This window comes from Tiliqua scincoides, chromosome 9 (genome assembly GCF_035046505.1).
Source record: "Tiliqua scincoides isolate rTilSci1 chromosome 9, rTilSci1.hap2, whole genome shotgun sequence".
Classification (NCBI taxonomy): Eukaryota; Metazoa; Chordata; class Lepidosauria; order Squamata; family Scincidae; genus Tiliqua; species Tiliqua scincoides.
The window spans coordinates 609,076-632,385 of NC_089829.1; the positions used below are offsets into that span (position 1 = coordinate 609,076).

Sequence of the window (23,310 nt, forward strand, 5' to 3'; positions counted from 1 at the left end):
GCTCTGCCCAGCGAAGGTCCCTGGTTCCATCTTTCAAGTGCTGCCAATCTGCATGGACAGTCCTCTGCTGGGTGGGCCGAAGGTCTGGCGGTCTTTCCTGTTGGCCTTGTGGGGTGCAGCGGTGCAGTTTGTTGTGACGCTGGGGCTCCTCTCTCCTCTCAGGAGTCAGCGTGGCAACCTGTATGGCCATCCTCCATGTGGGCAGCACCCAGCAAGTCCGCACTGGCTCCACGAGCTCCAAAGAAGAAGATTATGAGAACGACGCAGCTACCATTGTGCAGAAATGTGTGAGTTGGCTGCGTGGGAGGGACTTTTTGTTGTGTTTCCACTTCTGTGCTGACTGAGAAGGAAAATGTGGCGGTGAAATGGCAACTTAGTGCTCCTGTGTGTTGGGTGACTGCGTTCCATTAGGTTCTGAAAATCATCTTTGGGGTGTCTTTACAGCTTGAAATCTACGACATGATCGGCCAGGCCATCAGCAACTCACGCCGCGCAGGCGGGGAGGTAAGGACGGCCTCTCTTTGAGGAATCACTTCTCCTGTGTTCCTCGTGTCACATGAGCACCTGTAGCTGAATGTTGCATTTTGATTTTGTGTCTGGAAATGCAGCACTACCAGAACTTCCAGCTGCTTGGGGCCTGGTGTTTGCTGAACAGCCTGTTCCTCATCTTGAACCTCAGCCCCACAGCCCTGGCTGACAAGGGGAAGGAGAAGGACCCCTTGGCTGCCCTTAGGGTCCGGGATATCATTGCTCGATCCAAAGAGGGAGTAGGATCTCCCAAGCTGGGACCTGGGAAAGGGTAAGTCTTTTGTTATCAATGCTGATGTCTGTTACGTTTTGTTTTCTTTCCTTTTTCTTTTGAATGTGAAGTTGCAGTTTGTATTGACAAGTTAGGTTCTGAATGACCTGACGGTACAAGCGTTGAGGGGGTTTCCCTCAAGCTAATCACAGTTTAATCCTGGTGTGAACAAATCGGTATCAACGTGAAGTTGATTCAGTGGAGCAGCTTTAAGTTTCAGGTGCTGTGGTTTCCCCTCCATTCCCTCCTGCAGGCATCAGGGCTTTGGTGTGTTATCCGTAGTGCTGGCAAACCATGCCATTAAGCTGCTGACCTCGCTCTTCCAAGATCTGCAAGTCGAGGCCCTTCACAAGGTGAGCGAGGGCAAGCTCTGTGGAGTCCCTTCTCCAGCTGTTCCACTTTTTAGCAATTAGAAGCAAAAATGGGAGGCACTGAGAACTGTTCCTCTGCTTTGCCTGCCTGCTGCAGGGCTGGGAGACGGACGGGCCCCCAGCAGTGCTGAGCATCATGGCCCAGAGCACTTCCATCCAGCGGATTCAGAGGCTGATTGACTCGGTGCCCCTCACCAACCTGCTGCTGACCCTGCTGTCCACATCGTACCGAAAGGTAAGGTTGTGGCCAATGTGTGATGATGGCCTCAATCAACTGTGGAGCAGGCACCTTCACAGAAGAGAAGAGGCTTATTATTCATCATGGACTCAGATTTGTTTTTCTAGCATATTGGCTATAATCTTTCAAGGTTATTTTTGTAATCTTAAGGTTTAGAACAGCCATTTTCAACCACTGGTGTGCTGTGAGTGGTTCACAGGTGCGCCACAGGAATTTGGGGGAAAGGATATTTATTAGTAGGCCCAATGGGGGGTGTGAGCCCCCACCAATAGTATGGTGTGCCTTTTGAATTGTCAAAAACCTGGTGGTGCACCTTGACAATTTTAGTGCCTTATCAATGTGTTGTGAGATGAAAAAGGTTGAAAATCTCTGGTTTAGAAACATGATTCTTTTGAGCTTGGCTCCACAAGATAAAATTGAGGGGGGCTTACTTGCTCTGCTTCCCCCCCACAGGCCTGTGTCCTTCAGCGGCAGCGCAAGGGCTCCATGAGCAGCGATGTGAGTGCATCCACAGATTCCAACACATACTATGAGGATGACTTCAGCAGCACTGAAGACAGCAGCCAGGGTGAGTGTCTAGAAGGAGGCAGGCTGATGTTGGCCTCTTTGGGCCATGGAATATTGGATTCTGGAGTGGGGACAACTGAAAAACCAAGAGGGGTGGGCAGTTAACCTTAGAAGGAAAAAGTTTGCAACAAATGTTTCTTAAAAGTGGATTTATTAGCCACATTGGGGCACTTCCTTAGAACTAGGGATACGTTTTTACATAAGAAAACACACATACAAAAGGCCTATTTATTTCATGCTTTACGTATACTTATTTTCTAATAAGTTTAAAGCAAAGAGAATAGCATGTTAAAAAAAAAAAAAGAATCTAGCAGCAGTAATACGTACAGGGAAGTAAGGAAAAAAATCAGTGACTGATATCCAGGGGCAGGGAGTTCCACAGTTTGGTGCCAAAGCAGATCAGGCTGATTCATGCATATCCAGCAATTGTGCTTCAGAGAGAGGTGGGATAGGGAGAAGAATCTTCCTGTGACGCTTAAGGGGAAGACAGGATTGCAGAGGAGACGGTCCTTTCTCTGTCCTGGTATTGACCCATTTAGGGTGTTAAAGGTGATAACCAGTCTTGAACCAGTGGAGCAGCAAGAGAATTAGGTGCTTCAGGGACCCAGCTCTGGTCTGCCAGTAAATATTTTTGTTTGTTTGCTCCTGCTAGATGATGACAGTGAGCCCATCCTTGGGCAGTGGTTTGAAGAGACCATCTCGCCGAGTAAAGAGAAGGTGGCTCCACCTCCGCCCCCACCACCTCCTCCCTTGGAGAGCTCGCCTCGTGTGAAGAGCCCCAACAAGCAGGCAGCTGGCGAGAATGGGAACATCCTGGCCAGCCGCAAGGACCCTGAACTGGTGTGTGCAGTGTGGGTGTGTGTGAAGCAAGGTGGTGGGCCACCAAAGGCAGGCATCTCAAGTGATTTAGCAAGCTTGATGAACGGAATACAAAGCGAGTTCCATTTCTGCCTGCTGGTTACTTTCCAGCATTCTCAGTGTTGTCTCCATTTTTTAGTCATTACTCCAGATGAGGTTTGCATTAACCTTGGTTCAGAACCAAGGCTGTGCTAGTTTGCGTACAGGTTCTGGGTATTTGTAGACTACCAGTGCTGTATAACAGGTGACTTGTTCTAAGAGCTGGGGGTGGGAAATGGGCACACTCTACAGATGAGGCACCTGGGAATGGGATGAATTCTGGGAGACAGACTTGGTTTCGTATCCATGAGTGCTTTCAGTTGGGAGGGCTGGAGGGACTGGGGCACATTTCAGCTAACCAAGGAAGCACATCTGATAAGTTTCCTTCTTGTTCCATGTTGTGTTGCCTATGCCTTTCTTCCTCGCTTGCAGTTCTTAAGCCTGGCATCCAATATCTTGAGCTTTGTGACCTCCTCAATGCTGGACTCCAGAAACAACTTCATCCGCAACTACCTTAGCGTCTCTCTCACGGAGCAGCACATGGCCACGCTGGCTGGCATAATCAAAGAAGTGGACAAGGACGGGCTTAAAGGTCAGAGGGCTCAAAGACCCCAACCCAGTGCTCAAGGGCAACGCTGTGACTGGAGTGTTGGAGGTGGATGTGGGAGGCCCAGGGTGAAATTCCCTCCTTGCTGTGAAGTACAGCAGTAGCCATAGGGAGGAACTGTTCAGTGGCAGAACCAGGACGCTGTTTGTGAGGGTCCAAATCCGCTTCCCGGCAGCTTCAGTTGAAAGACTTGAAAGAAGGCAGCCTCAGATCTTGATTTGGCACATCTCTCTGGATGTGTACATGGGAACAGCTTAAGAAAAACCCAGCTGGATGAGGCCAAGAGCCCATCTAGTCCAGCCTTCTGTATCTCACAGTGGCCCACCAGATTCCTCAGGGAGCACACAAGACAACAGGAGACCTGCATCCTAGTGCTGTCCCTCGCATCTTGCATTCCAAGGTAGCCTACCTCTGCAATCAGGTGGTTGCACATTCCCATTATGGCTTGTAGCCTGTGATGAACTTTTCCTCCAGAAATTTGTCCAGTCCCCTTTTAAAGGCATCCAGGCCAGATGCCATCACTGTGGCATCCTGTGGCAAGGAGTTCCACAGACTAATTGCATGCTGGGTAAAGAAATATTTTCTTTTGTCTGTCCTAACTCTCCCAACACTCAATTTTAGTGGATGTCCCCTGGTTCTGGTGTTATGTGAGAGGGAAAAGAACATCTCTCTATCCACTTTGTCCATCCCCTGCATAATTTTGTATGTCTCAATCACGTCCCCCCTCAGACTCTAGACTGAAGAGCGCCAAACGTTGTAGCCTTTCCTTGTAAGGGAGATGCCCTAGCTCAGTAATCATTTTGTTTGCTCTCTTCTGCAACTTTGCCTTTTCTGCTATATCTTTTTTGAGATGTGGCAGCTAGAACCGGATGCAATGTTCCTGGTGTGGCCTTACCATCAATTTGTACAACAGCATTATAATATTAGTCATTTTATTCTCAATATCTTTTCTAATGATCCCTAGCATGGAGTTAGCCTTCTCCACCGCCGCCACACATTGGGTTGACACTTTCATCAAGCTGTCCACCAGCACCCCAAGATTTCTCTCCTGATCTGTCACAGAAAGCTTAGAACACATTAACCTGTATGTGAAGTTTTGGTTATTTGCCCCAATGTGCATTGCTTTACACTTACTTCGAAATACATCTACCGTTTTGTGACCCATTCTCCCAGTTTGGAGAGATCCTTCTGGAGCTCTTCACAATCTGTTCTGGTCTTTACCACTTGGAAAAGTTTTGTGTCATCCACAAACTTGGCCACCTCACTGCTTAGCCCTGTCTCCAGGTCATTTATGAACAGGTTGAAAAGCACTGGTCCAGGACAGATCCTTGAGGTGCACCACTTTTTACCTCTCTTCATTGTGAAAATTGCCCATGGACACCCACTCTCTGTTTCCTGGTCCTCAACCAGTTCCTAATCCATGAGAGGACCTGCTCTCTTATTCCTTGATTGTAGTTTTCTCAGCAGCCTCTGGTGAGTTACCGTGTCAAATGCGGTCTGAAAATCTAGATATATAATAGCCATGGGTTCGCTTGCATCCACATGCTGTTGACCTTTTCAGATAATTCTAAGGAGGGGAAAAAAGACCTGGGAAATTACAGACCTGTCAGTCTGACTTCAATACCAGGGAAGATATTAGAACAAAACATCAAACACACAGTTTGCACACATCTAGACAACAATTCAGCGATCAGTAGAACCCAACATGGATTTGTCAAATATAAATCTTTCAGACAAATCTCATCTCCTTTTTTGATCAGGTTACTAACTTACTGGACTGTGAGAATGCAGTAGATGTATTATATCTTGACTTCAGTAAAGCATTTGACAAGGTCCCACATGACATCATAATCAGGAAGTTGGTAAAATACTGGTTCGACGATACAGTTATTAGATGGATTCGCAACTGGTTGGATGGCCGTACACAGAGGGTGTTTGTCAATGGTTCGTGTCAACCTGGAGGGTGGTTTTGAGTGGGGTACCCCAGGGCTCTGCCTTGGCCCCGTTCTCTTTGATATCTTCATCAATGACTTGGATGAGGGGATACAAGGGAGCCACATCAAATTTGCGGATGACACCAAACTGGGAGGAGTAGCAAACACAATAGAAGACAGTAGAAGCCTTCAGGAAGACCTGGACAAAATGGAATACTGGGCTGAAATGAATAAGATGAAGTTCAACAGGGATAAATGCAAAGTTCTGCACTTGGGCAAGAACAACCAAAGATGCAGGTATAAACACTACATGTGTTTGCTACATGTGTTTGGCAGCACTACATGTAAGTGGGATCTTGTAGTTGTGGTGGATCATAGGATGAGCATGAGTTAGCAGTGTGATGCGACTGCAAAGAAGGCAAATGCAGTTTCAGCTGCATTAACAGAGCCGTAGCTTCCAAGTCACAAGAAATTGTGGTTCCACTTTACTCTGCACTGATTAGACCTCACCTGGAGTACTGTGTCTAGTTCTGGGCACCCCACTTTAAGAAAGATGCAGCCAAACTGGAGCAGGTTCAGAAGAGAGCAACGAGGAAGTTCGGGGGCTGGAGGACAAGCCCCAGGAGGAAAGGTTGAGGGAACTTGTCATGTTCAGCCTGGAGAAGAGAAGACTGAGGGGAGATATGAGAGCTCTCTTCAAATACTTAAAGGGCTGTCATGTGGAAAAAGGGAATAATTTAGTCTCAGCTGTCTCTGAAAGTAGAACTAGAACCAAGGGGTACAAACTGCAAGAGGGGAGATTCGATTAGACATCAGGAAAACATTCCTGAGGGTGAGGGCGGTTCGGCAGTGGATCGGATTGCTGAGAGGTGGTGGACTCTCCCTCACTGGATATCTTCAAGCAGAGGCTTGACAAGCACCTGTTGGAGATGCTCTCAGAGGATTTCCTGCCTAAGGCAGGGGGTTGGACTAGATGACCTAAGAGGCTCCTTCTAACTCTGTGATTCAATGATTCTAAAAGGTTCCTGAGGCACAACTTGCAACTTGATTCTCCCTCAGCAAGGCTTGTTTGTCTATGTGTTTTAAGATTCTATCTTTGATGAGGCATTCCACCATCCTACCCGAAAGAGACGTTAGGCTGACTGGCCTATAGTTTCCTAGGTCCCCCCTCCTTTTTTTAAAGTTGCCATAACATTTGCTATCCTCCAATCCTCTGGAACCATGGCTATTTAAGGGTCAAGTTGCATATTTTAATCGAGATTTGCTACTTCATTCCTCAGTTCCTTAATAACTCTTGGGTAGATGTCCTCTGGGCTGGTGATTTATTGATCTTTCATTTGTCAATTAGGTATGAAACATCTTTTAACCTTTGTTAGTGTTTCTCAAACAGTGGGTCGAGACCCACTAGGTGGGTCGCGAGCCAATTCCAGGTGGGTCCCCATTCATTTCAATGTTTTATTTTAAATATATTAAACTTGATGCTACAATGGTATGTGACTGCGTTTGGGGAAATGTTACAGACTTTTAACAGGCTACTATGTATATGCTTTTAAAAATGATTGTAAATGGTACTTACTCCTGGTTAAGTGTGGGTAGGATTACAGCCAAGAATTGCTAAATTACAGCCATCAAGCATTGTCCTGCTTGATGATGTCACTTTCGGCATGACATCACTTCCGGTGGTTCCCGACAGGTTCTCATTTTAAAAAGTGGGTCCTGGTGGTAAAAGTTTGAGAACCACTGCTGTGTGACTTAATTCTGACTTAAAGTCAGGAGGAGCCGTTCAGGCAGCGGTATCTGCCTCAGATCTTCTGCTAGGAAGACAGGTGCAAAGTACTCATTTAATTTCTCGACTATCTCCAAGTCTTCTTTTATCTCCCCTTTCTCTTCCTCACTGTCCAGAGGACCAACAGCTTCCCTGGCTGGTTTCCTGCTTCTAACATATTTGAAGAAGCTTTTATTATTTTTCTTAATGTTGCTGGCCATAACCTCTTTCTTGGCCTCCCATATCATCTTTATATTTCTTTTGCCGGAGTTTGTTCCTTTTTATTTTCCTCATTAGGGCAAGACTTCTATTTATGGAAGAAGCTTCCTTGCCCTTTACGGCCTCTCTAATTTTGCTCATTAGCCTCGCTGGCACCCTCCTGGGCATAGTCCAGTCCTTTGTCTTTTGCAGTATACTGCTGGGCCTCCATTACCATTGTTTTAAGCAACCTCCATGCACTCTGGAGAGATTGGACTCTTTTAATCTTTCCTTTCAACTTCTTTCTAACTAGCCTCCCCATTTGGGGGAAGTCCACCCTTCGGAAGTCAAGGGTTTTGTGTCAGATTTGCTTGTTACTCTTCCTCCAAAATGCATGGCAAAACAGATCATAGCGTTGTCACTGTTCCCCAATGTAATGTTCCCTAAGTAACGTTTACATCTCTAACCAGATCTCGAATACCACACAATATTAAATCCAGAGTCACCTGTGGTGGACTCCATGACTAGCTGCTCTAAGGCACAGTCATTTAGCAAGTCAAGAAATCTGGTCTCTTTTTCATGACCAGAGCACAAATTGACCCAGTTAGTAGTAGGATAACTGAAGTCCCCCATGATTACAACCCTGTCTGTCCTCGGCGCCCCCCTGATCTGTTTTCTCATTTCAAAGTCCCCTTCAGGTTTTTGGTCTGGAGCATGATAGCGTGCCCGCACTATTACATTGCTTCTTGAACTTGGCAAAGTGATTCTGTGGTGGAGTCAGATCTGCCTTCAATCTCTGTTGGATTGATTCTACCCCTGACATAGATGGCCACCCCTCCCTGTCCCTCCGATAGAGTTTATAGTCTGGGATTGCAGTATCCCACTGATTCTTCTCATTCCACCATGTTTCCGTTATACTCACTACATAAATGATTTCCCTAAACTGCAAACATTTGAGTTCCCCATCTTTGCTTTGAGACTTTGGGTATTAAAAGCACTTGTGTATCGCGTGATGGTTCTGAGGCTGAAGCATCACTGCTTTGTAGATCAAGAGGTTTCGTTGAGCAGCGGGGAGGAGGTCTACCTGTCAATCTGCAGATTCTGGCTCCTCTCCTCCCAAAGTCAAATCCGCTCACTCCACTCTGTCATAGGTACTGCGGAGGAGGAGGAGTTTGCTGCTGTACTGTACCACTTCAATCACTCTCTGGTGACCTCTGATCTCCAGTCCCCTACCTTGCAGGTGAGTCTGCAGACCAGTTGACCTGCTAAGAAAATGCTTGTTACTTCTAGTGAAAGAAATATGGGACTGCATTGGCCAGGGATATTAATTGGGGGAAAAGTATGCAGGGTAGATGGGAAGTTCTGACGTTAAGGCTAAGCTGGAGTTCAGAAGTGTCATCTGACACCCGGTTTGCAAGCATCTTTTGGATTGTGTTCTGTGAGGGATTGGAGTGTGTGCCTCTGTTTTATCCCAGATGAGGAGGAATCCTCCCTTGTACAGGCCATCTGCCTTGGCTCAAAGGCTGAACTCAATGGCAAAGCCTTTTTTTTCTTAAAGAGCAAAGCCCAAATTGTCTCCGGAATGGCCATTTTGATGATTTTGGACTTTGCACCCCCAAACATGTTCCTCTTTCTCTTGCCAGAACACCCTCCTGCAGCAGCTCGGAGTAGCCCCTTTCTCGGAAGGACCCTGGCCTCTCTACATCCACCCCCAGAGCCTGTCTGTGCTTTCACGGCTTCTCCTCATCTGGCAGCATAAAGCCAACGCGCAGGGAGACCCTGATGTGCCGGAGTGCCTGAAAGTTTGGGAGAGGTGAGGGGTACTTTGTGGGCAAGCCTTCGGCCTTGTACTGGCATGTGGCTGGGAGTGTGATATCTCCCCCTTCAACTTGCAGAGATAGGAGTGTTTTGATATCTGGGCAGCTCAGGGAGGATTCTTTGGATTTGGGCAAGGTCTTCCATGTTTTTTGCCTGTCTAATTGTGGTCTCCATTTGCAATTGCAGTCCTTCATTTTTGTGTAAACTTATGCATGGGAAGGATAATTTAATCAGACGCCTGATTGCGGGACAGTCACCTCATCTCTTTGTCTGGCAGATTTGTGGGCACTTTGAAGCAAAACGCCATGCAGGGGACTCTTCCTGGTGACACCGAGGATCTGAATGTCGAGCACCTCCAGCTGCTCTTGCTGATCTTCCATAACTTCTCTGAGAAGGGCCGGCGCTCAGTCTTGACCCTCTGTATTCAGACCATCCTGGAGCTCACGGCCAACCTGGACTCCCAACTGTACTGTGTCCCTCTCCTCCTGGCCCGCCTCCTATTGGTCTTTGACTACTTGCTTCACCAATATTCGAAGGTTCCGACGTATTTATTTGAGCAGGTAGGAGCTTCCAGGGCATGTGTGTTGGGGTGTTTTCCACTGTCAAATCAAATAAAAACATATGTCTCTTTGTGGGTATCTCCCTTCTCTTGTTCCTAGGAGCAATCTAGTTGGAACCCAGTAGGCAGGGAGGGACACACCCCTGCTTGTTCAGTGGCGGCAGTGGTGTCCACCATCCTTGTGGTGTGGCAATTCTCCTGCATCTGCCAGTAACCAGTGGCACATATTCCAGTATTCCATTGGGCACTGCATATTTAGAGGGCATCTTGGGAACCTAGCTTCATTGTTTCATCCTTCCCTCTTTGTACTGATCGTTTCTGTTCTCGGTTTTTGCAGCTGGGACTGTCCAACATGGGACAGGGACATGTTTTTACCTCTAGCAACTGGGTAGATTATTCAGTAACGGGTGATTAGGGGAGTAGCAGAACCCCACTTTGTATGCAGAAGGTCCCATATTCAATCCCTGACCTCTCCAGCAAGGAACAGGTAGCTGGTGGTGGGGGAGAGAGAGAGAGAGAGACCTGTGCCCAAGAAGACTAGTTGAGGGGGAGCTGCTACCCCCGCCAGATCCATCCCTGCTTAGTTCCAGGAAGGGCTTGCCTTGTGAGAGGAACAGTCTGTCGGAGGTTGCAACTTCCTCCATTTTAGTGGACCAGGATGCCTCTGCAGACCAGCTGCAAATCCTTCCTCATGACTTGTCCCTACTGGGCTCTGAAACCATCTACCCAACTTCTGCCTTCTCTGTGTGGCATTTAGGTGCAGTACAACCTGTTGACCCCACCCATTGTGTGGGCCAGTGGGTCCCAGGATGGTGGCCGACGAACCTCCCTTCCTCTCTACCATGGGTTCAAGGAAGTGGAAGAAAACTGGACCAAGCATTGCTCCTCAGGTACAAGGTGGGGGGGGGGAGTCTCTTGGGAACTCGCTGGGATTGGGATAGGCTGCGATAACAAAGGGGAACCTCTGTGTCCAGGGGCAGACATCTCTGGATGCCAGACCTGGCAGCAACAGCAGGGGGGTGGAGGGCTGCTGCCTTTCTGCTCTGGGGCCTTCAGGAGGAGGCCTCCTTCTTGGCCTCTGTTAGAGATGGGATCCTGAGCTAGACTGTCTGGGATCCCATCTGTAAGGCTATTCTTGTGTTCAGCAACAGCAATGAAAGGAGCACCCACTTCTCACCCACTTCTCTTGCACGTTCTAGGGGCTCTTCAAGAGTATCTATGTGAGTTTAATCACAGAGTTTGTGTTTGGCACCAGTTACTACTGGGAGCTGGTTTACATAGTAGTTCAGGGGGTGTACTGTGTGCTAGAAGGTTCCTGCTTCAGAGCCCAGCTAGCAATTGCCTGGCTTATTCTGTCTTCCAGATCTGCAGAAATGGGGATAACAGTAATTTAGAAAAGCAAGATATGTTATGTAAATATAATGGCCTGCCCTGCAAAGATGGTTGTGAAAATGGATGTGAAACATTTAGGAATGTGCAGTATGCCTGTTTGCTGTCCTTATTCTGATACATAGCAGTCTGTTTTCTTTCAAGGTTAGCATTGCATTTGGGAGAGGTGTATCCACTTGCAGTTATTCATGTAAACATTAACCTCTCAAGGGGTCTTGTCCTCCTGAAATTGAAAGCTTAGAGGCAGTGTGGTATCTTTTCTGTCTCTGTACTCAGTGCTTATAAGATCCAGTGCTGTCAATTACTCTTCTCTCCCTTTCAGATTCGGTTCCCCAGCCCAGATTCTACTGCATCCTCTCACCGGAAGCTTCTGAAGATGACTTGAACCGCCTGGACAGCACAGTATGTCCAGCTTCTCCATGTTTTCTACCCTGCTTTCATAGGACTTGTCATCTTTTGTATTGGGCGAGAAGTTACCCAGTGCAGCAGTTCTGTTGGGCTGTTGCTGTCAGCGTGGGGTGTGCTGGTGGATTTCTGCCCCGCTCCCTGGACTTGGCTAGTTCTTGAAGGCTTTTTCTCTTCGCTGGTTACATGAGTGGCACTCTCCTTAACTTGCAGGTGTGTGAGGTCCTGTTCTCCAAGGCCATGAAATATGACGACGTCTACTCCGCCCTCATCTCACTGCTGGCAGCCGGCTCCCAATTTGACACCCTCCGCAGAAAGGAGAATAAAAATGTCACTGCACTGGTACGTGTGTCTCCCAGGTCTTGAGATCACATCATATCTCCCAAGTTTGGACATGTACCTAGTGTAACTACTTCTGCTTGTAACTATTTTGAGATGCATTTTCAAAGAGCTGCATGTACTTCTATTCAGTCATGGGGGTGTATGTTGAGTCATACATCGGGGTATGAAGACTCTACAGAAGCAAGTTCAGTAAAAAGCATTTCTAGAAGCAAAGACGGGGAAGAGATTTAAGAGCTGCTATCAGAGCAGAGAGTGCTGGATTTGAATGAACTGATCAGTTGAGTAGCTTGTCGGTGTCCGTAGTTCAGTAAGGGTGACCCAGGGCTCAGTGGCCAAGCCCCTGGCTTGCATGCAGAAGGTCCCACACTCAACATCTCCAGTTAAGTGGCTCTTTGGTAGCAGGGCTGGGAAAGACCTTGGAAAACTGCTGCTGGTCTTGGGTGGATGGACCAGTTGCCTAACTCAGCAGGCAGCAAGCTTCACACATTCTTGCCTGGAGACTAGTGCAACAGAATTCTGCAGTTTGGGACACGTGTGCAGATCTGCCAAGTGGATAGCACCACGGACCTCACTATAGCCTGAAGTGCATCAACAAACACCCGTCTGCTTCCCCCTCCAGGAGGCCTGTGCGCTTCAGTACTACTTCCTGATTGTCTGGCGTATCCTGGGCATCTTGCCGCCCTCCAAGAACTACATGAACCAGCTGGCCATGAACAGCCCCGAGATGAGCGAGTGCGACATCCTCCATACCCTCCGCTGGTCTTCACGCCTGCGCATCAGCTCCTACGTCGCTTGGATCAAGGTATCTGTAGTGGTTGACTGGAGGCATTCTGGGCTTGGGAGGAGGGGCTTGATGGATGCTTCCCGCATCACCAACTGAGCTTATTCTGGGAAGGAAAAAGCTGGGGGTTCTGGAAGGGGGCCAAATGTTTTCGTACTCTGATATAATTATGCTGACCAATCCCTCCCACAAAGGCGTGCCTGAGCTATCTTATGTGCAGACACGTAAGAACTGGAGGCAGACAATTGAGGACAGAGGCTGTGCTGGGCAGGACTGGCTCTTGTTTTGGGTTATTCCTGTTGCTTCAGTCCTACATTTTGCACATATGGTGCTGACATATGGTGCACACATTTTGCACATATTTTTATATATGGTAAAAACATAGGGTTTTAGCAGGAGGTGGGAGGGCATTCTTGCACACCTCATATCCCCCCTCCTTACTCCTGGAGGCAAGGCTACATGATGGGACTGAAACTGGGGCTGGCCACCCTTAAGGGATGGGAAGAAGAATCTCTTGTGTAGCCCTGTCCTTTTCTCTCCACTGCTGAGAAGGTAGGTATTGTTGTAAAGTGGAAGGGAATGGGCAAGAGAGTCAGGGAGGAATTGTAGCTAGGGGGCTTGTCGTAAACAAGGTGGGGTTTGGGAGCTTAGGGTTCTTGGTTTTCAAACCCTAAAACCCTCAAGGCCCCCCTGTCCAGTAGTACTGCCACCACCCTGTGCGTGCAAGTGCCTCAATCCAGAGACACTAAGACCCTCTAGGCTTAATACTATCCTTTGCAGGCACTGAACTCTTCTTAATTAAAGCCTCAGTCCTCCAGGTACTAGACCTCAACAAGCACTTGGTAGCTTGCTGAACGGCTAGGCAGGATTCTGAACCTTTGTCCCCAACAGACAGTGGAACAACTTAGTAAAAGATATTTTAGTTTATTAAGTACATAAGGTTATCCACTCTACAATAAGGCAGCGAATGCTAGAGGCATAAACATCTAGGAAACATATCAGCAATAAAATAATAAAGCTAGCTGGCTATCTCTATTAATACCAGTCTCTCACTTGGGACAGTTACTCTTGTAGTTCTCTTAGCTCCAGGGCTACCTATGGGGCCAGGTGCCCATGATGGACAATAGAGCTCACACGCGTGCAAGATGTTGCACCCAAAACTCTTCAAGAAGGATGCACACACACCCCCTGGACACTCATTATTATACTTCTTATGCTAATAGTACTGAGGTGACTTCATACTTATTAGACTGTCCAATCAGAACCCTTGAGGAACAGAACCTTCTGGAAGTTGGCCTGGTTGCTAACCCCTCATTGTTCTTACCCCTCCCAACTGAAGATCCACAGCTGCACTCAATCACCCTTGATAAGGCGCCTCTCTGTCTGCTAAGGTGCTAAACATTCCAATGGGTTGTAATTCTTGTTATCTTTCCTTCCTGGCCAGCAAAGGAGAGACAACAAATCCTTTTGTTTATTTCCTCACATTCCTGCAACTGGGAACTGCTAGCAAAGTCTCCCTTACAGTGTCTTAGTTTGGTTCTGGCTTTGCATGCCAACCTAGGCCTAACACGTACTTTTTCATGACAGGGCTGAGCTGGAAATAGGACTTTCCCTGGTTAAGACATCTGCTGTGTCATGAATGCTTGTTAGGTAGCCTTACGCAAGCCTCTCAACCTCAGTTTTCCTCATCTGCAATATGGGGATAGCAGGGCTTATCTTGCAAGGGTGTTGTGGAGCCAGCCTTGCCAATATTGGGCCTTGAAGTGCTTTACATACTTAACCTTGCATGTAGATACTCTGTCCTTATTCTGAGGGGCTCACATGTTATGTCTTCCCTTTTTTTGGTGCATTTTTCCCTCTGGATCTTCTGCTTAGGACCACCTCATCAAGCAGGGCATGAAGGCTGAGCACGCCACTTCTCTCGTTTCGCTGACATCCATCAAGTGCAGCTCGGTGAAGTACGATGTGGAAATAGCTGAGGAGTACTTTGCCAGGCAGGTGTGTGAGATGAGGGGCAGTCCCTGGGCAGTTGTGGGGTAGTGGCTGGAGGGCAGCCAGCAAGCCATGAACCACGCCCAGCTGCCACAGGCTTTGCATCTGGTCCCTATTTCTTGACTCCCTCCCCCATTATACATCTCGAAGACTTTCTTCCAAGCGGAGTTGTGACCAAAAGGCTCTGCTAATAACCTCTGCTGCAGTGAGACGCTAAAGAGGCTCTGTCAGAGCCCATTGCCGTTGTTGATCTTGCCTGGACAGAGGGAAGCACAAGTGGGCAACTGAGGTACCTGAAGGAAACCTTGGGTCATGTTGCAGAGGGGGTTTGGTCTCAGGCTCTTTCTGACAGGGAGCCATTTTGAGGTCCAAAGTGTAGGGATGTGCTAGTGAGCTGCAGAGGTACTTGGGGGGAGGGACTCACGCCCAAGCCTCTCTCGCTGCTCAGACAGGAGGAGAGGGACAAAAGGGGATTTCTGTGGGACTTTGTGAATGGAACCAGCATTGCTGGTCCTTCAGTCCCAGCTGAGTTCAGGCTTGGTTAACGAAGAGGCTTGGAGGATGTGGACAGGCCTGGGTTCCGATCCTGACTTAGCCACATAGTTCATTGTCTTGTAGGTCGGTCTCTTCCTCTCTACTTCCCAAGGTAGTGGTCTTTTTTTTGAATAACATGAAAGGACCTGATCCAGGTTGTGTGTGTCAGAACTGCTGTTCCCTTCCCAGATTTCCTCTTTCTGCGGGGTCGACTGCACCACCATCCTGATGCTCCATGAGGTCCCCAGCCTGCAGTCGATCTACACCCTGGATGCCGCCATCTCCAAAGTGCAGGTCTCCCTTGACGAGCACTTCTCCAAGCTGGCGGCTGAGACTGACCCACACAAATCGTCCGAGATCACCAAGAACCTGCTGCCGGCCACTTTGCAGTTGATTGACACCTATGCCACATTCACCAGGTAGGGACCTCAAAGTTTGCAGGGCTCCAGTGCCCTTCTTGAAAGTCGTCATCTCTCAAAACTGTAAGCTCTGGCAAGGTTGGCTTCTGCCCGTTGTATCCCCTGATGCTCTGTGCCTGGAGCTCCCTCCGAACCAAGGCTCCTCTCTCCTTCCAACTCAGGTCTTACTTGCTGCAGAGTCTGTTTGAGGAGGGCTCTGCTGAGAACAAACCAACCGAGGAGAAGCTGCAGGGATATGCTGCCGTCCTGACGATCGGGTCCAGCCGCTGCAAGGCCAACACCCTGGGTGAGCTGCTGCCTCCCAAGGACGGTTTCGCTGCTGTGGAATTGGGCAGATGAATCAGACTGGAGCCCAGCACCTTGAGAGGCATCACCAGCCTGATGTAGCAGGCAGGCATTTGGGGGGCTTGTTTGTCTAAGGCAGAGGTCTTCAGAAGCTGAGAGGCAGCAGGTGCATGTTTTGCTTTTAGGCCTGGACAGTCTGAATGGTAGCCAGGCTTCAGCACCTTCTGGATGCTCTCCCCTGCCGTGACACTCCCTCTGTTTTTCCTGGCATCACTTTCTCACTCCTCTCCTCATCCCAACCGAGTGCGCACCAATGGCCATGCTGCTCTCTGCCCCTCCTCTCCTTCCACTTGGCCTGGAGGGGGGAAAGGGCGGAATGGTGCCACAGCAGTGCGTGCTGATCAGCTGCCACTGGGCAGGGAAAGAGGAACTGTGTCCACTGGCTCTCCCACCCATCTTGCAGGCTGACTTCTGAAGTGGGTCTTGTGTCGCAGGTTGGGTTTTGGTGGTGGGACCTGCCTTTTGATAAGTCAAGGTCAACTGGCTTGGGGGCACTAGTCTTGGTTTTGGATTGAGAGGTCCCGAGTTCAGCTCCTTGGCACAGACATGGGTGAGTGGGGTTGACGTGTTTTGGGGAGCTTGGTGAAAGAGCAAACTTTGTGTGCAGAAAGACCTTCAGTTCAGCCCTCAGCTCTTTCAGTAACAGGCCTCTTGCACGGCAGGACTGAGAGAGAGCCCTCGTGCCTCAGTTCCTGTAAACCTCTGCCAATATAGTCAGAGTCACCAAACTGATGACTGGAGGTTTGGCTAAAGAGACAGTGCTTCATCCGGTCAGAGGAGGTGACGGTTTATGTGCTACTATTCGATTATCTTCAACTTCCTCCCTCTCTCTGGTGCAGGACCCACCCTTGTCCAGAACTTGCCTTCAGCAGTGCAGTCGCTGTGTGAATCTTGGAACAATGTCCATACCAACGAGTTCCCAAACATTGGTTCATGGGTGAGTCTGCGGGGGTTCTTTCCCTTCCCTGTTTATGATGACTAAGCCGTGAATCACTTTGACTGGCTTCCTGCCCTCTCCCGGTCCTTGCCTTCAGGACCCTTCGTGGTCTCTTCTCCCTGTTTCTCTACTGTCTTATCCTCCCTCTTAGCCCCAATCTGCAAAATGGAGCAATAGTACCTGCCCTCCTGGAGGTTTTAAGGCTCAAAAAGTGCAGTGCGAATGCTTGTGGCCGTAAAAGTAAAACAGCATGGTGCAGATCTCGTGCCTTGCTCATCGTCTGGTGCATCATCTGGTTCTCTTCCCCTTCCTAACCTCTGGCCTGTCTACTCCCTTGTAGCGCAACGCCTTTGCAAATGACACAATCCCAGCAGAGAGCTACATCAGCGTCGTGCAGGCCGCCCACCTTGGCACCCTCTGCAGCCAGAGCCTCCCTCTGGCCGCCTCTCTGAAACGCACCCTTCTTTCCCTGGTCAGACTCACTGGGGACCTCATTGTGTGAGTGAGAAAGTTCTCTGGGTCTGGGTTCTGGCCTCTGGCCTGGAGGGCACTGGTTCCATACGGATCTTCATTGAGAAGTGTCCTGAAGGTTCTTCTTCTCCTTTCCAGCTGGTCAGATGAATTGAACGCACCCCAGGTGATCCGCACGCTGCTGCCTCTCCTCTTGGAGACCAGCACGGAGAGCGTGGCAGAGATGAGCAGCAACTCCCTGGAGAGGATCCTGGGCCCAGCGGAGTCGGATGAGTTCCTGTCTCGTGTCTACGAAAAGCTGATAATGGGCTGCTACAACATCCTGGCGAATCACTCGGACCCCAACAGGTGCTCCCTTTTGACCTTTTATTGATGGGGTCAGAGTGTGTCGGGGTCTGCCACCTCATCTACCAGTCTCCCTGCTTGCTGAAGTCCTGAAAGGGAGCCCTGCTCCCAGAAACATTTATTTACAAGGCTGACAAGCTGCCTCTTGAGAGATTGGTCCTCAGGGTGGCTTGCAGTAGCAGTATGCAGATGCACAGAATGCCCAGCAGCCCTCAAGTCTCTGAGCAGCAGCAGCAGCAGCAGAGGCCAGAGGGTCTGCTTCCCTTTGCTTCTGCAGCCCCCTGGGTCCTGGCCTGGAGAGGTGTGTGTATGTGACTCTTTTAAAGAAAAATTATCCTTCTCCAGTGGACTTGGTGAATCTATCTTGGAGGAGTGTTTGCAGCACCTGGAGAAGCAGCTGGAGAGTAGCCAGGCCCGGAAAGCCATGGAAGAGTTTTTCTCAGAGAGGTGAGCTGCCTGCCGCATTTGTTCCTTCAGCTTAAGATTTTTGAGGTGACATTTGCCTGGGGGCTTTTGGGTGAGCACTGACAGAGCAGGATATGCAAGAAGAATGTGTGACTGGGTCAGACTCTCATCCACTGAGTTACAGGAATCTGGACTAGATGGGCCTATGGCCTGATCCAGCAGGGCTGTTCTTATGTTCTTATCCAGCAGTGGCTACTATGATGCTTTCAAGATGCTCGTGATCGGGGCATGAAGGCCAGAGCCCTGTCTCTTTTTGTTCCTTGCCTATTTGCTGGTATTCTGTGCATTGCAGAGCATAGCTCTCATGGAGCTAGTAGCCAGTGATAAACTTTTGCTGACTGTGGCTAAGGAAAGAGAGCAACTTGACCAAGGCCGCTTAGCAAGCTTTGTGATTGGGGTGGGTTCTGAATCAAGGCCTTTCCACATCCTAGTGTGATTCCTCCAGTCACTTTGTTGGCCATGTTTTGAACTGTAGCTTGATGGGGGGCAGCAGCACTTGTACAAACGGAGAGTGTTGACAGAGGGCTCATAAACCCCTTCTTGGGTCTGAATAGCAGCAGCAGATTTGGTGGAACCCTGTCCTCTTTTAACTTCGGCTGCTTACTGTAGTTTACTTCTTTTCTGGATTGGCATGGGAGTGAGTAGCAGAGATACTTCTCAAGGCTCAAGGGTTCTCCCAGGGTCTCCTGAAGTCCACGTTGCAGGAGACATGGCTTAATGTGCCTTGTGCCTGAGACATGCAGCAAAAGGCTTTTCTCCCTAGTGTGGATATAGGCAGAGGCTTTGGAAGGGTCCTCCCTTTCCTTAAGCACCTGGAGCAACAACGTACATAGGAGGGTCCAGATAATTTTCACTTAGTGGTTTCCTATTTTTCTCTCCTTTCGCCTGTCTAGTGGAGAACTGGTTCAGATCATGATGGCAACAGCTAATGAAAGTCTCTCTGCGAAGTTCTGCAACAGAGTTCTAAAATTTTTCACCAAACTATTCCAGCTGAGTGAGTAGCACTGTTTAACCCAGCTCTGCTATACTTTTGACTGTGTTTAAGGACCATGATGAATTCAGTTGCTGCTATCTCGAAAGGTATATAATGGTATATAGGCGAAAAGTATATAATATACCTAGCGTTTTGCTGAAGCCCATTCCATGCGAAAACATCTCCCTCTTTTTCTCCACCCTGACTTAGCAGTGGTAATTGCTGAGGCCATTGGACACAGGGAGGAGGTGACTGCCAGGCCCAGCTAAGACCTCTTGTTCCCCCCCCCCCCCCGGCCCACAGAGTTCTGATGCACAACTTGTGCCTTCTCCTTTTCTCAGGTCCTGATTGAAAGAGCCATGCAACTTAGTGCCATATCTTGAGGGAGTTCTGAGACAATGAACTTCCTCCAGTGCTTACATGAGTTCTTTTGAAACTGAGCTTTCAGATGTTTAATATGTGATTTTGTACAGAACTTACTTCCCATATATGCTGCGCTTTCATCAAAAAGTTTTTATAAAAATTACAGGATTAAAAAAATGCAATACAATAAATAAGTGTTGTAGAAACAGTAAAAACACATAAAGAACTGGGGAACAATTAAAAGCTGAAAAATCTGGGTGCAAAAATGTCTTGCCTGACTTTGAAAGGGCATCACATATAGGGCACCACAGATATAGGGCATCGCAGCTAGGAAGGCTGCGTTGGTGGCTGCCGCCCACGTGACTTGGGGAGCTTGGAGAAGGGGGCCTGGTGTGAGGAATGCAATAGTTGAGCATATTTTTCTGGGAAATAATGACGTTTGCAAGCCCCTGATCTGCCTTGTGGGTAATGGTAGGTGACATCTTCCCAGTTAGCCAAATATACATATTTTACCCTATCTGCTGATCTGGAAACTGGTTATGGCATATGGCTTTCTTTGATGAGAATTCCCATAATCTTGGTTCCACTGACTTTTTCGTCGGTAAAAAATGCAACAGTTGTGCAGGCCAGTTCCCCTTGAGACTCCTGGCCTGCCAGAGAGGGTGCCCAGCCTGCTCACTGCTGCTCTTTCTCTGTCCCTTTAGCTGAGAAGAGCCCCAACCCCAGTCTCTTGCGACTGTGTGGCTCATTGGCTCAGCTAGCCTGCGTGGAGCCAGCACGTCTCCAGGCCTGGCTGACGAGGATGACCACCTCACCCCCAAAGGAGTCCGACCAGTTGGATGTGGTGCAGGAGAATAGACAGCTGCTCCAGCTACTGACAACGTACATTGTCCGGGAGAACAGGTAGGCAGGGAGGCCCTTGTGCCAGGTGGAAATGGGCGAGGTTGAAAGGGGAGTTGGGGAACAGGGAGGCTGCCTCTTCTCTGCTCTCCTCTGATCCAAGTATGACGAGATTCCATCCTAATGGGGGACACTCTCCGTCCCCAAGTGCAAAGGCAGAATTCCCTTGGGAAATGGCTCTCCTTTCACGAAAAAAACAAACTTTGCACACTCTGGAATGCAGGAACTGACTTGTATTATGCAGAATGCTGATGTATTATTTTTCACTAAAAGAATTCACTGTAGGCTTCCATAGCAAAAAGGAGAATTATTAACAGTATTTATATAGCGCTTTTCAAGTTCACAAAGCGGTTTACAGAGAAAAATCAAATAACTAAATGGCTCCCTGTCCCAAAAGGGCTCACAGTCTGAAAAGATGCAAATGAATACCAGCAGACAGCCACCAGGACAGACAGTGCTGGGGTGAGATGGGCCAGTTACTCTCCCCCTGCTAAAAAAAGGAGCACCCACTTGAAAAAGTGCCTCTTACCCAATTAGCAGGGGTAAAGAAAGCAGAGAAGATTGTTTCCTGTCCTGGGGGGTCTCACATTATTCAGAAAGAGACCAGCAACAGCCTAGGAGGGGCACTCTGCTGGAATCAATAGGGGCAACTGCTGAACTCTCTCCCCCATTCAGTTTGATGAGAGCCTCCACCAAGAATGGTTTCTTGTCACTCAGTTAGCAGTCCCATATGATAAGAGAGGAAGAAGGAGCTCAAGACATTTTGTGATTAAAAACTTGTCTTGTTTGTCTCTCTGTCCCCCAGTCAAGTGGGCGAGGGAGCCTGCACTGTCCTCCTGAGCACCCTTATCCCCATGGCCACCGAGATGCTGGCCAACGGAGATGGAACCGGCTTTCCTGAGCTCATGGTGGTCATGGCAACCTTGGCCAGTGCCGGGCAAGGGGCAGGGCATCTCCAGCTTCACAGTGCTGCTCTCGACTGGCTGGGGAGATGGTAAGAAATGTGACAGAACAGGGAGGGTGGGTCTTACTCTCTTTAGGGGATTATCACTGAGGATTGAGCCAGACTGCTCGCCAAAGGCCAGTTATGGATTAAGATCTGACTTGGGGGCAAACCAGTGCCCCGTCATGCCTGAAATTGTCAGCTGTCTGTTGCAGCTTTTGCTTCAGTGAGACCCGCATAATGGACTTCAGGGTTTGGGGTTAGTGTGCACTGCTTACAGGGCTGCACTTCATGCAGAAGTGACTTGCCAAGGCAGATTCCCCGTGGCTTAGCTAGAGGTGCGGGTTTAAGCCCAGAAAATGAGAAGTAGAGTTGATGCATGCACAGAAAATAAGGTTTCTGAAGCCAGTGCCAAAGGCTTTGCTGCTCACGGGGTGTCCAGGTTATCCTACTCACTACCCTCTTCTGTCTCCTCCTAGCAAGAAATACTTGTCCCAGAAGAATGTCGTTGAGAAAATGAATGCCAACGTCGTACATGGAAAGGTAAGACTGAGCACCGTGTCTTTCTTGAGACGTGTGCAATTCTGTTCTTGTCTATGGGATAGAAGGGGGGAGCCAGGAGGGGGTGGGCACTCTTTGATGGTGAAAGTTATCCAGGAGTGGCTTGTGTCAGAGGCAGGGCTGTGCACATGGGCTATGCCAGTGCATCTGGGGATGTTGATTCTGGCTGCCTGCACTGATAAATAGATCGTTGTTGCCATAGGAGAGTGCATTCAAATGAATTGCTTCACTTTGAATTTTAAGGTGGTAAAACCCAGTTGGAGGATATAGTAGTGTGTGTGTTTTGGGTGGCTTAACACAGCCAGAAAAATGAGCCTGAGGAACCTTAGGGGCAAGTGTGTATCTGTAAAACCTGGCAAATAAAGTTGTCTCTTGCAGCACATGACTATTTTGGAGTGCACCTGTCACATTGTCTCCTACCTGGCTGATGTCACCAACGCACTGAGTCAGATGGGTGGCCTAGGCCCCAGCCACCTCTCTGTTGATGGAGAGGAGCGGGCCATTGAAGTGGACTCTGATTGGGTGGAAGAGCTGGCCGTAGAGGAGGAGGATTCGCAAGCTGAAGATTCTGTAAGTGCTGTGAAACCCAGAGAGAACTTACTAAGGCTGAGAGCCTGTGACCCAGCAAGTCCCTGGTCCAAATCTCCCCTTGGAAACAAATTACCTAGGTAGCTTCAGGCTATGCATGTAGGCCAATCTCAGCTGCAGCGTCTTCCTCTCTTCTCCTCCCTCCTGCCTTCACTAGTGAGGAATAACTAGAGAGGCCTGTCTTGCAGGGCTTGTTGACAGATGCATATGAAGTATTTCGTAGACAAAAGGGCTATTTATGCCTGTACTGAACACAATCAGCACTACCTTCTCTAACAAATCTCTAACAAAAACCCTTGACTTCCGACGGGCAGACTTCCCCCAAATGAGGAGGCTGGTTAGAAGGAGGTTGAAAGGGAGGGTAAAAAGAGTCCAATCTCTCCAGAGTGCATGGAGGCTGCTTAAAACAACAGTAATAGAGGCCCAGCAGAGGTGTATACCGCAAAGAAAGAAGGGTTCCACTAAATCCAGGAGGGTGCCCGCATGGCTAACCAGCCAAGTTAGAGAGGCTGTGAAGGGCAAGGAAGCTTCCTTCCGTAAATGGAAGTCTTGCCCTAATGAGGAGAGTAAAAAGGAACATAAACTGTGGCAAAAGAAATGTAAGAAGGTGATATGGGAGGCCAAGCGAGACTATGAGGAACGCATGGCCAGCAACATTAAGGGGAATAATAAAAGCTTCTTCAAATATGTTAGAAGCAGGAAACCCGCCAGAGAAGCGGTTGGCCCTCTGGATGGTGAGGGAGGGAAAGGGGAGATAAAAGGAGACTTAGAGATGGCAGAGAAATTAAATGAGTTCTTTGCATC

General features: G+C 48.8%; 1 protein-coding gene across 1 annotated transcript in view; it reads left to right on the forward strand.

Moving 5' to 3' along the window:
* Positions 1-23,310, forward strand: part of UBR4 (ubiquitin protein ligase E3 component n-recognin 4) — a 91,420-nt gene that overhangs the window by 9,682 nt on the left and 58,428 nt on the right. Inside the window, exons 9-35 of the mRNA XM_066637807.1 lie at positions 163-287; positions 445-504; positions 609-799; positions 1,053-1,152; positions 1,268-1,405; positions 1,862-1,976; positions 2,628-2,815; positions 3,305-3,464; positions 8,528-8,616; positions 9,020-9,189; positions 9,472-9,754; positions 10,511-10,643; positions 11,465-11,544; positions 11,761-11,889; positions 12,509-12,691; positions 14,546-14,668; positions 15,386-15,615; positions 15,777-15,901; positions 16,800-16,897; positions 17,238-17,395; positions 17,507-17,716; positions 18,059-18,160; positions 19,072-19,172; positions 20,219-20,417; positions 21,220-21,408; positions 21,837-21,900; positions 22,297-22,488. Of these exons, the coding sequence (XP_066493904.1) occupies positions 163-287; positions 445-504; positions 609-799; positions 1,053-1,152; positions 1,268-1,405; positions 1,862-1,976; positions 2,628-2,815; positions 3,305-3,464; positions 8,528-8,616; positions 9,020-9,189; positions 9,472-9,754; positions 10,511-10,643; positions 11,465-11,544; positions 11,761-11,889; positions 12,509-12,691; positions 14,546-14,668; positions 15,386-15,615; positions 15,777-15,901; positions 16,800-16,897; positions 17,238-17,395; positions 17,507-17,716; positions 18,059-18,160; positions 19,072-19,172; positions 20,219-20,417; positions 21,220-21,408; positions 21,837-21,900; positions 22,297-22,488 (3,935 nt within the window). The remainder of the gene's footprint in view (positions 1-162; positions 288-444; positions 505-608; positions 800-1,052; positions 1,153-1,267; positions 1,406-1,861; positions 1,977-2,627; positions 2,816-3,304; positions 3,465-8,527; positions 8,617-9,019; positions 9,190-9,471; positions 9,755-10,510; positions 10,644-11,464; positions 11,545-11,760; positions 11,890-12,508; positions 12,692-14,545; positions 14,669-15,385; positions 15,616-15,776; positions 15,902-16,799; positions 16,898-17,237; positions 17,396-17,506; positions 17,717-18,058; positions 18,161-19,071; positions 19,173-20,218; positions 20,418-21,219; positions 21,409-21,836; positions 21,901-22,296; positions 22,489-23,310) is intronic.